The sequence below is a fragment of the Melanotaenia boesemani genome, chromosome 24 (assembly GCF_017639745.1).
Source record: "Melanotaenia boesemani isolate fMelBoe1 chromosome 24, fMelBoe1.pri, whole genome shotgun sequence".
NCBI lineage: Eukaryota > Metazoa > Chordata > Actinopteri > Atheriniformes > Melanotaeniidae > Melanotaenia > Melanotaenia boesemani.
The window spans coordinates 21,859,889-21,872,135 of NC_055705.1; the positions used below are offsets into that span (position 1 = coordinate 21,859,889).

The 12,247-nt window shown below is 37.7% G+C and overlaps 1 protein-coding gene and 1 long non-coding RNA gene across 2 annotated transcripts in view; one reads left to right on the plus strand and one right to left on the minus strand.

Annotated features, from left to right (window-relative positions):
• Positions 1-3,158, plus strand: part of txndc16 (thioredoxin domain containing 16) — a 22,206-nt gene extending 19,048 nt beyond the window's left edge. Inside the window, exon 20 of the mRNA XM_041978347.1 lies at positions 2,081-3,158. Coding sequence (XP_041834281.1) covers positions 2,081-2,280 — 200 coding nt within the window. The 3' untranslated portion in view covers positions 2,281-3,158. The remainder of the gene's footprint in view (positions 1-2,080) is intronic.
• Positions 188-11,394, minus strand: LOC121635246. The gene is made up of 3 exons (XR_006009376.1): positions 11,385-11,394; positions 9,873-9,877; positions 188-297 (listed from the first exon to the last, which is right to left on the minus strand). It is a non-coding gene; the product is annotated as an uncharacterized LOC121635246 (long non-coding RNA).
• Positions 11,395-12,247: the final 853 nt, after the last annotated feature.

The following is a 12,247-nucleotide window of genomic DNA, read 5'->3' on the forward strand; positions in this document are numbered from 1 at the left end:
GCTTCCTGTCAATCTCTTAAAGCGGCCGTTTTGAGGACCACGATAAGCATTTTGGACATGCCGTCCTCAGACATTACACTCCGTATTTCTTTTTGCCCCTTCTATTCTACAGTCATTTGGCAGGTGATTTTCTCCAAAGCGACTTACATCTGAGAGTAAGAACATCACAAGCAAGAAATCAAACAGGAGGGACGTCATAATAAGGTGGTAGTCAGACTGCTGTGAGTCCAGTTGGACCCAGGTGCTGTTTATAGTGCTGGAGGCAGTGCTGACAGTTGTTTGATGCCTCTGCTGCATCTAATATCTAAATGGAGCCGTTAGCATCTACATGGAGCCGTTAGCATCTACATGGAGCCGTTAGCACCTACATGGAGCCGTTAGCATCTACATGGAGCCGTTAGCACCTACATGGAGCCGTTAGCATCTACATGGAGCCGTTAGCACCTACATGGAGCCGTTAGCATCTACATGGAGCCGTTAGCATCTACATGGAGCATCCAGAAAGAGTCCATTTGATTCTGCATTAACACACAGCATGAAAGCTGAGCCGTGTTTGGAAACGTGTCACATCACTTCCTTAAAATATGCAAATAGGGACTAATATTAATTAATCACAGTTTTAGACTAATATCGCAATAAAGGTAAATTTTCTATATATTGTGCAGCCCTAATCCAGGGAATCTGCTATTGTGTATTTTCCAGTGTGCATTCTGTCTGCTTTGTGAACATGTTTCCCTCATCAAGCCATGAAATGAGTCCGTACCTAACAGGAGCAGATATGGTGGTGGATTTGTTTTGTTTTTGCTATCAGTTTATCTCTAAAGCGGCTGGTGATGGTGTTTTTAACTGCAGCAGTGGCCTTGGAGCTGCAGTGATTGTCCTCCTGCATGCTGTGATTAGGTGATGACTTTCCAACATGCTGTGCAGATTACATCTTCCATTAGTTAAATGTGTGGAAGCTGCAAGTACAACAAAGTCTCTTAAAACGAAGGTCATGACTTCTACTTTAATGATTTTAACCCTGTATATTTTAAATTAAAGAGTTAAGATAAAGTTATGGTTTTGATGGGGCCCGTCTCCACTTAGCTGAACCACAGGATTGTCATTTCTTAATGTCATCCAGAACATTCCTTCCCTTCTCTGCACAGAAACTTACTGTACAGTGTCTAAAGGACAGACACCAAATAAAATTCCTGTTAATCAGTTATATAAGTGAAGATTCAACGGTCAAAACCAAAGTAAATCACAGACCTCATTCACTGACACTTAGATTCTCTGTCTCAAATATCTGATTACAAGTCTCTGAACATCCAGTTATGTCAATTGTAGAAATAGCTTCTTTTTTTTTATAAAAACTATTTTTTACCTTAATCTGCTGTCACATAATTGTTTTAGTCTATTTTCTTTTATATTTTTTATCATTGGTATAATTACCATCATGACAAAAATAAAAGACTAATAGTCAATTTGAGCTTCTGCTTCTACTTATTGTATTGATTTTCTCTCATATTGTTTTTTTAAACTGGTTAAGGTTTAAGTTTGTGAGTCCATTTTTCTTTTTGACACCTGAACTTATTTAAATACAGATTTATGTGTAACAGGTTTTAAAAACTGGGATGAAAACGACATGAAAACAAAAATAGATTGAAAATAAAGCAGAAGTTTTCTCAGTTCGTTGCTCTGGAGCATTTCAGGTGTGTGTTAACACAATGCCAAGGAGGAAAGACATCAGCAGTGATCTGAATGGAGCACGAAGGAAAAACGCGATACGTGCAGCAGCAGGAAGCTGGAGTATAAATGTAGTAAAACACCTGGAGACTGTGTTGCAGTTTATTAGCTAACACATTAGCAGCTAACACTAAAACGGTGTCGCCATGTTCAACAAAGCCCTGATGTTTTGAAATTAACAGGAAGTGATGTCACTATGCATAGTATGGAAATAAATCCAGCAAATCCGGGCTCATGTAACAAGCTACCAGAGCTCTGAGCTTGGATTAGAATTATTTGTAATCTGAGTAATTAGCATGTAATCTGAGTTTCATATTAAGTCCTGGATGATTTTTCTGGCGTTTCACCGTAGGCATGCTGGGTGACGACAGCTGGCCTCCTGCTGCCGAGTTCTACAACTTCCTGGAAATCATGGACTCTCAGGAACCAGACTCCACCCAACAGCAAACTTCTGCAGACGAAGAGGAAGAGGATGAAGAAGTTAATGTTGAAGAACATCTGGTGGCGGATGACAATGCTGACATTAATCCAAACATTCACTCTGAACTGTGATGACAGGATGGAAATGACACTGCTGGTTAAACTGGTTGGTCTGTTGTTGGGTCACAGTTTGCTCTTTTTAATATAATTACCACATTAATCCTTCTGAGACAATGATTTGTTGCCAAATTAGTGATTATTTACCAAAGCAGATATTATATTGAATGACCAGAGGAACTGTGAATTTTCTTATCTGTTGCTATTTTCATGTTGGATATTTGTATGCAAATTCTGTAGGTTTTCTTTTTGGTGTTTACAGTCACTGTTTCATTTCCTGGTTTCTTGCAGCTGTGGTTTTATGACTAATGTCAAGGACAAGCTGACATTTAGTTTTTTCTCTTTTTACATTTGGCTTTCAGCATTTTTATATGCATTTCAGTTCTGTTTATTTCCTTCTTTTTACAGGAACTGTATAGTGAAAGCTAAATTATGAGCATGTTTAGCACTAAACTGGGTGCAGTTTGTTCTATTTTTTATTTAAGAAGTATTTTTATTGTTAAAGCTAAAGGAGTAATCACGTAGTTGAATCTGTTGTGCTTACATGTGCTTCTGAAATGCAATATTTAAAAAAAAACTACAAAATACTCAGACTTCCTGCTGTCTCACGCCATCATGTTTTTGTTTTGTTTCGCTCATGTTGTGACGCTCATGTTGTTTTAACATCTTTAATTTTTAAAGTCGGAAGCAACATTGTTTTGCACATGTGCAAATTTACAAAAAAAACTAAATAAATCAGATATACGGGTCTACATGCATGAAGACGTTGGAATATTGGGGAGAAAACCAAGTGTGTTAATCTGATTTCTCATAATCAGATTACTGCCAGTTAGCCTGTTTAAATTTAAATTTGGATCTAAATGGAGCCTTGTAAATAACTTTATTTTAATGGATTACCTTTTCAAAGTACAAATTTGTATTTAAAAAACAAAACAAAATCCCAACAAGTCCAAGCAGAAAATGATATTTTTTTCTATTTTGTGCCTTAATCAGTGTTTGTCCAAATCAGAAGTTTAAAATAAAGTAAATATTTTTAAATAAAAGGTGTGATGAGAAGTAAAGTTGCAGCTGTTAACTTTGATTCAAACCTTAAACCTAAAACCCAAATTAAAATGTTGCTAAAAAGACCCAGTTGGTCCCTGCAGGGTTAAATTAAAGCCGATTCTGCGGCGCTAGCTTAATCAGCGCCAAGTAACGTGGATATTGAACACCTTTATAGTTTATTTTTAGCACTAATGTGAATCTTTTTTAACTGACTTGATGTTTAGTCCCTAAATACACTCACTGAAGACTTGGTATGACATTTCCCCACATTATTTTAAAGTTAATTCAGTGCTAGCATAGCACTCCTACGTAGCTTTATGCTAACATCAGGTTAACAGCCTTTATTAAATTTAGTAGTTGTACTTGCAATGCTTGCAGAAATGTGCAGCCAAATGATAATATTATTTAAGGATGAATAATTAGGAAACTACTTTAAAAGTGACTTCAGCCTGGTGGAGAGATCCTGCTGATCCATGTAGGTATGGAAAGACATCTCTGTCCTCCTCCAGTGACCTGTCAATCACCTAAGGGGACATCTGGGGTGTCCAATCAGATTTGAGAGGGGGCCAACACCCCTGTAATGCTGCACCTGTGTAACACCTGTTCTGTATCAAGTCCTTATCTGGTTTTCTTTGTTCCTTCCCAGATGTCAAACCTCTTTAACCAGTCTGTCACATACTTTTTCATGACGACTGTTTTCTTGAGTTTCACTTTTTTAGTGTTTAGTTTCCGCCGTATCTGCACCTTTTGCTCTAATTTAGTGATAATTAAGTCTACATTTTCTTCATCTATCCACCTGCCTGTCCTGTGTTTGGATCCTCATTCTCATCTATCCATCGTGGACTTAACACTCTGGGCTGTAAGTGAATGTAGCTTAATGTTGCTTTTATATCAGTCTAAATCTCTACTGGTATGTGGTTGTTAGTATGTAAGTCAGGGGTGCCCAAGTTCGGTCGGTGTTTCTGCTTTCCTGTTTTGATTTTTTTTAAATGTCTTTTTCTGGTAATTTGTCTCCTACTGGAGGAACCAAGCAGTGAATTATGGTTTTCAATGTGAATTCTTGAGGTAAATCACCTAATGATCAATGTGAATTACTGGTGACTTCAGAGATGGCGTTTATGAATCTACAATAAAAGCCACAAACATTTTACAATTTTTATAAAATTAATGTTCTGCAGAGCAGGGTTTTACCTTATTTTAGTTTAATAGGCCAGACCAGTAAACTAACAGCATAATAATCTATAAATAATTTTTAAATTAATTTTTACAATTACGATTTCAAGATGTTTACATTTAATGAGCTGTCCTTTTAGAAAACATTATGAACAATTTCCCCACCGTATCTTTAAACAGGGATGTTCACAAGTCCAGTCCCAAGTCACTGTACGTTGTAATGAGTAATCTGCCCTGCGATGCTTCCCATCTGGTCTGATGAAGACACCCCATCATTAAATCCAAAGACTTTATTATGCATCTACCAGCACCTTGTTACAGCTTAAACTGACAAATACTCTGTCCCTCTCTACTGGATTATTTCTTTGCTTTGCTGGATTTTGAAAACCCAGTGTCCAGCTCTGGTCCTCGAGGGGCGCAGTCCTGCGGGTTTTAGAAGTTTCCTGCTCCATTGCACCCGATTCACATTAAATGGCTCTCAAAAGCTTGTCAAGTTCTGCCCAAGTATGTGTAAATCAGGTCCTGCAGCAGGAAACATCCAAAACTTGTAGGACAGTGGGCCTTGAGGACTGGCTTTGGGCATTCCTGCATGAGCATGGGAATTTTTAGTAAATATTTCTTAACATATTAACCTAACCATGAGTTTTTAAATGTGCACAAAGATCCACCGGGAACCACTGAGAATGTTTCTAAACTAATACTGCAGTTTATATAATTTTTCATCTGAATTTAGAGAGTATGGCAAAAATGCAACACCAGTAGGGATCACCAACTGTCCTGCAGGTTTTAGATGTTTCCCTGCTGCAACACATCGGATTCAAATAAAAAGGTTCTTCAACAGCCTCTTAATGGCCCGGAACTGGTGATCCCTGAGCCAGTGCATCAGAAAAACTTTATTTGGGAGAAAAAACAAACCTTGAAACAACTTTCTGTGAAGTTAGCACAGAGAAATTAAAAATTAAACATTTTTAATTAAAGAAAAGCCAAAACTCTGTTAAAATATTCATATCCACTACATACAACTAACATTACTACAGCACCAACACCTTTAATCTCATTTTCTACTAAACCTACATCCCGTCACAAGACGTTGAAACTCTTCTGCAAAGACACAACTCCTACCCCTTCGCTGGCTTCAGGCTCTTTTCTTATCACAACTTTAAATCCGTTACCCCCCAAAGGGAACAATTTATTTGATCTTTCTAAACACTATATCTTTTATTTTCTGCAGGAAAGTTCTTTTTTTCCCAGGAAACTTTATGTAGTTCTCAATAAAAATAAAATTTATAATTCTGTGAAGTAGAGCAAATCTCTTGGGGTTCGGTTGCGTAGCTATAGGAGATTTTTTCCTTTCTAAACTTTCCTGGCTCATTCAGGCTGGATGGATCCTTCTGTTGTAGAGTTCCTTGTTACAGCTTAATCTTTGAATCACAACGTAGTGGTTTGAGGTTTGGACTTTGACATTTAAATGTGTCGCCTGAGGGGGTTTATTAGGAATGAGATTGTTTTGATCTTTAGGTTGTATGATCACACCAGCGTGATCAGGTCATATGATGTTTTCACTTTAACAAAAAAGAGGTCACCAGGACTAGAAATTCACTCGAAAGCGCAGATTTAAAATGCTCCGAGTTTGTTTGATCTATTCTAGACAGACCATGTGAAACCAGAGATATATTTTACTTTCCCCTTTGCCTCAGACCATTTTAGATGAGCTTTGGTCCAGTGAAATGCAACACAGTAGTAGAGATCACCAACGGTCCTGCAGGTTTTAAATGTTTCCCTGCTGCAATGCACCCAATTCAAATAAAATGGCTCTCCAACAGCTCGGTAAGTTTAGCAAAAGCTTTAAAACCTGTCCTGCAAGTTTTAGATGTGATCTAAGGCTCCAAGATCATCATCATCCAGTCTGACCTTCAGTCTTGTTCCATGCGCACAGGGATTCCTCCTGATTGTCTGTCTGAATCTTTTGATATTATAAAGTGCAGATCATGGGTGTCTAACTTCAGTCGTCAAGCTATCCTGCAGGTTTCGGTTGTTTTCTTGCTTCAGCACACCTGACTGAAATTAAAGGGTCATTGTGATGAAGTTGACTAAAGGCTGTTGGAGCAGGGAAACATTTAAAACCGGCAGGATAGCAGGCCTTCATGGAGTAGGGATGGGGTTAGTTAATGAGAAGAAGCAGAACTTTAACCCCAGAGTCCTTTAAATTTGTGATAAAACCATAAATTTAATCTTTAGTTTAAACTGTGTAAAAATGTTGAAGTTTTGTGATTTGTTTAAAAGTTTGTTGCCCTGAACTTTTCCCCCACATTTAGTTACTGGCTGCTGAACTCTAATCCGTCTAAACCCAAACTGGCTGTCAACCAAGTGCTTTGTGTGTGTGTGTGTGTGTGTGCATTTTCCATTTCAACTGGGACTGTGTGTTATTTTTAGGATTTTGTGCTCCCTCTTAAACCACAAGTTTCTTGCATAAGAAAGGGGGAAAAGGAAGTTGTCATCACGTTGCCATGACGACACGATGAGGAAGGGACTCTGGGAATTACAGAAGTTTACAGAAGTTAGTGGATCAATGCCGAATAGTTGGAATTTAAAGTTGTGTCACGTGATCTCAGGTAATAATCATGATAAATTATCATTTGTCTACTGCTTACAAAGAGCTTCACACAGGAACATTTTGATGTTGTAATACATAAAATAAGTGATTTTAATGATATTTTGATCATCAAACCTATATTTGTAAAATGAGAAACATGACAGTGAGGCTACTTATCAGGGGAAGCACTAAAATACCGTGAAGTTCATTTAGATTCAGTTATTTGCTGCAAGACAGATACTTTATATTTAAAAACCCATCCATCTTTTTTTTAAATACTTAAACAATTATCTCAAGACCACTTACTTAAAATACAAAACCTAAATACAAAATAAAATCTTACATGAAAATAAAATGCATTTATAATCTGTGGAGAAACAAATCAAATCTCAGCTAAAACACCATCAAAAACTAAATGGCTGCTCGTTTTTTTTTTTTTTTTATTATTGTGAGCGTTATCATTGAAAATTATCACTGAACAAGAGGCAACAATAAATAAATAAATTAGAAGTAAATGGAAAAATAAATTAGGTAGGCTCAGAAACAAAAAATACCAGGAGCTCACATGGTATAATGTTTTATATTAACTATTGTTTTATATTAACTTAATGCATTGCGGTCACAAGCAAACCACTGTGGAGATTTACAACCAAACAACGGCTGGGAGTGTCTTTAAAATGAAATAATCACATTTTAAAAGGTAGAACTTTGTGTAAAATGAAATTAAGGAGTGGTAAAGGTACACTATTGCTGAGTCAAGCTCCTGCAGTCCCATTCACCATCACTGTCCTTGCTCAGCCTTTTTCACCAAGAGCCCAACGTGGAGCTTTTTCCCGGGAAAACTCACCCATTCCCTCTCCCTCATGTTATCGTTTCCATTTGTGAAAATGGTGCTGCTCGGCGGCTGCTGCCTCAGTCTGGATTGAAAGCAGCCACCCAGTCTGCTGCACTAGAAATGTCTCTGTTCCTACTGCAAAGCAGGAGGATGAGTCCAAACTACTGACCTGACCTACATTACAGAGACAGCTGAGGATTTTCCTAACCATTCAAATCCTTCTAAAATAAATAAAAAATTTTATTATCATTAATTCAGAATGATTTTTTCTATTATATAATGTTCTTTCTCCACTATAATCTATTAATTCAACACTTAGCTGCTCGCCTCCTTCCTCAGGGGCCACGTTTTGACAAATTTAGTCAGTTTTAATTAGTTTTTAAAGCAGATTTTCTTGTTTTTTTTGTTTTTTTTGAAAATGCTTAGTTTTAGTTTAGGTTTTATTAGGTTTAGTGTTAGTTTTAGTTTGAGTTTTCTTTCTTTCTTTTTTTTTTTCCAAATTAGGGTTATTATTTATCAGGTGCAAAATTCGAAATAATCAGAATAAGCACTGTATTATAAAAACTCAGCAAGATACAAATCAGGAGGAAACATGAACAGCATCAACAAATCAAAACACAACAGCCCATAAAATAACAGCCTTAAGTAAAAACATATGTGCAATGCTGCTTCTGAGATGGTGAGCTAACCAACACATCAACATAACATGAATCCATTCAAGAGACAATTTACAGTCCTTGGCAGCCGGGAGTCTAAAAGAGCTCCATCTGACTCATCATGAACAACCTCAACAACCCAACGACCTCCAGACCAGAGCTTTAATTCATTTAGAAGAAACATCTCATAAGTATTCCACCAGAGGTGCAGCAGCTTCCGTACAGAACCACACGTTACGTTACATTCATGGTAAAGTGAAAGCATTGAATATTTTAGACACTGAAAGTGCACGTGTCTGGTAGACTGCAGAGCCAGCAGCTGGTTAAGATGCTGATCTATCTCAGCTGGATGCTGATGTGCTAATTGTTGGTTTTTGGATTGATGCACCACCGGATTCTGGTGACTTGTTGAAAGCTTTGCAAGTAGCAGATCTGAAAAGACGTAAGATCAGGCCTGTCTGACTTATTTATACAGAGGGAGAAAAGGGCATAAAAAACATCATAACTCCATTGATTTTAATAAAACCGGAAATAAAATGTATTTAATGCATTTATCTAAAACTAAAACTTGTCAACTAAAACTGGAAATAATGCTGCTTAAAATGTAAAATTAAATGTCAGTTGATAAAAGTTAGACATTTAATTTAAGGCGTTAAGTAATTTAAAAAAGTTTCCTGAGCTGCAGTGCATCATGGGATAATTTAAACTGAAGGTCATCAACAGATCCTGATATCTGATTGGTTCCATCCTGGACACAACTTTAGGAAAAAAGTAAAGAACTGCTCCACAGTGATGTTGCTGTTGGACAGCTGGTGTTTTGGGATGTTAAGAAACTTGGATAGATTGTAATAAAATATAAAGAGAATTAACTATTGTTTTATTTAAATAAAAAAAAAAAAAACTACAACAGCGACATTTCCCTCTGCGATCAAGTATTTTTTATTTGGAATTACGGGGGATCTAAGAGGAACTCGGCTCATCTGAAGACACTCAGCTTATACTGAGGGGGAACCGTAAAAATAGTCCACTTTCCATTTCTTTTTTCATAAAGTTCCTGATGTTTCTTAAAAATAGGGATGCACCGATAATACATTTTCTTAAACCGAGAACCATTTGAGTACCTGCTGATACTGAGTACTAATATGAGTAATAAATCCTAAGGAGTGTGGACCAGAATGTCCGATGTGAAGAACAACTCGAGCACCGCTATCCTGGAGATCTTAGATGTTCTCCAAATCCTGCTCCAGGAAAATTTCTGCCTTGTTTTAACACTGGGAATGAGGGTTCATATCTGGGTTCCTCTTACTGACTCTGACTGGGAAGTTATTCCTTAATTCCACATCCCTCATTCCTTAATTTATTTTCCAAAATATTTTCTCAGAATATAGTTTATTTTCTGGTTGACAGGTACTTCATAAGCCCTTTATATTTAATCTAAAAATGAAACAAAGTTCTCTGTGTTCCTCGCTTCTTTTTTTCCCGTAGGACAGAAATGTTTTTATCATAAATCTGTCAGCGTCTCAACCATCTGCTGAAAATACAGGATGAGAAACTTTCAGGCTAAAACCTTAAATGATGCATGATCGACTTTTATTGGAAATTCTTTTGGTTACTCCCGTTTATCTGATGAATCCTTTGTCAGTTATTTCTTCATTAAAAGGAAACTTGTTTGAAAAGTCTTTGCATCAAGTCTGAAAAGTGAGCAGAGTTTGTTTGCTCGCTGTAAACCTTTTAAATTCTCCAGACATATTTTGGTTTTCCTCCTAACGTCTACCGTTGCTGAGAAGTTGATGCTGCTTCGTTAGAGTCCAACCTGCAGCCTGTAAAGTGTCTTCTTGTTTCTACTTAGCTTCCAGTGGTGTGAATAGAAATTGAAACCAGCAGCGTTCCCACAAACAGAGACTGATAACATCATCTTCTGAAGTTTATTTCTCCATGACATTGTTCTCCCGGCTGCAATAATAGATGGATAAAGATCTCTTTTAGATTAAGCTATCCAAATTCAGAAAGGATTAAAAAGCACGTGTTTTTATTAGAAACTAATTGGAGAGCAGGGAGGAGGAGGAGCAGAATGAGGAAGAGCAGAGGTCAGCATTCCTGCAGGTCCTCGGAGACCCAGAGAGATGCTGCAGAAAGGACAGGAGAAACCTGATCAGCTCTGAAAGAGGTCAGAAACATCCGAGCTGCTTTCCGATGCTCACGAAGTAGATTATTAAAGTTTAGGAAGATTCAGTAATGGATGAGTTATTTTAAAACATGTTAAAGTACCTTTGCAGAGCAGAAAATGTGCATCATCTTTTTGATGCGAGACACACATCCTGTCAATCATCAAACCTGCTGCTGCTCATTATTTACTTTACTATACACTTAGTTTTTAGATGCTTTTAGACCAAGCATCTGTCTCATATTGTAATTTGTGGCTCGTATCTGATATCTTATACATCTCTTTTGTGTGCTGTGTTTTATGTGACTGCTGAACATTTCGCCTGCTGGCAAAGTCAGTCCCACTTCTGGGACATCCGTCTGTCCAGTTAGGAAGTAAAACTGATCGTGAATCAGTTTCACCTGCTGTTGTACGAATGGACCAGTGGAAATGAAGCGGTTATCAAGACAGCTCCTTTAAAGGAAAAGTCCTGCAGCTTCAGGCCACAGACCATTTCTCTGTCTTCATCCTGTTTGGATGATTTTGCTCAGGTGTGCATGTAGCCAGTGGCCTCTCCACTAGAGGTGACATGAGGCATGTCTGCAGCTGCTCAGGTAGTGCAGCTCATCCGGGAAAGCACATCACTAAACCACAAACATGTTTAATTAACCTCACACCTTAAAATGTAAATATAGTTGACTTTAAAAACTTATGTACAAATTTAGCAAATAATAATGTTATCAGGCATCTAAGCTACATAAAAATCCTGGATTTTGTACAAATATTTACAAAATTAGTTTTCACCATAGGATGCTACATAAATGTTTTACACCAAAAGCCAGTTCCTGTCTATGAAAAGACGGAGGACAACGCAGGTTAGACATTTTCCAGATGTTCGTCCTCCTGTCCACCAGGTGGCAGCACTTCAATCTGATTTGGTGGATTTTGGTCTCTCCGACAACTTTTCCCTCTTCCTCAGCGACCAAATGTGATGCTAATATACACAGAACACATATGCTATCATAACTTTTTTCTTTTTTGTGTATCAACACAATTTAAGAACTAGTAAATGGTTTGAAGTCTGCACTGTTGATGTTGGAATGGTGACTTGGCAAGGCTGTGTCTTGCTGCTACGAAATCTTAAATCAGATATGGGATTAGGATGTACTGGCGTGTCTGTCGACCCCGGACGGAAAACACTGCAGCGCTAGAGCATAAGTTCCCAACCTATTTTTCTTTGAGGACCCCCTTCATGCACTAAAAAGCCATGGACCCCTGCCCCACCCCATGCTGAAACCATGCTTGGTTTTATGCTTTGAAAAGTTAGATTCTTACCATGAATACTGTATTCTGTCCTTCGACAGAGCCTACGTTAAATTAACAACATATACCCTTACTTTTATTTTCTTACAATAGGGACAATGTGTGGACATTAATCACGATGGTTCTGAATGTTTAAAGCCTCAGGGTCTCTTAAGGATACCCACTTGGGGGAGTCCCAGACCCAGGTTGAGAACCACTGTGCTAGAGCACTGTTT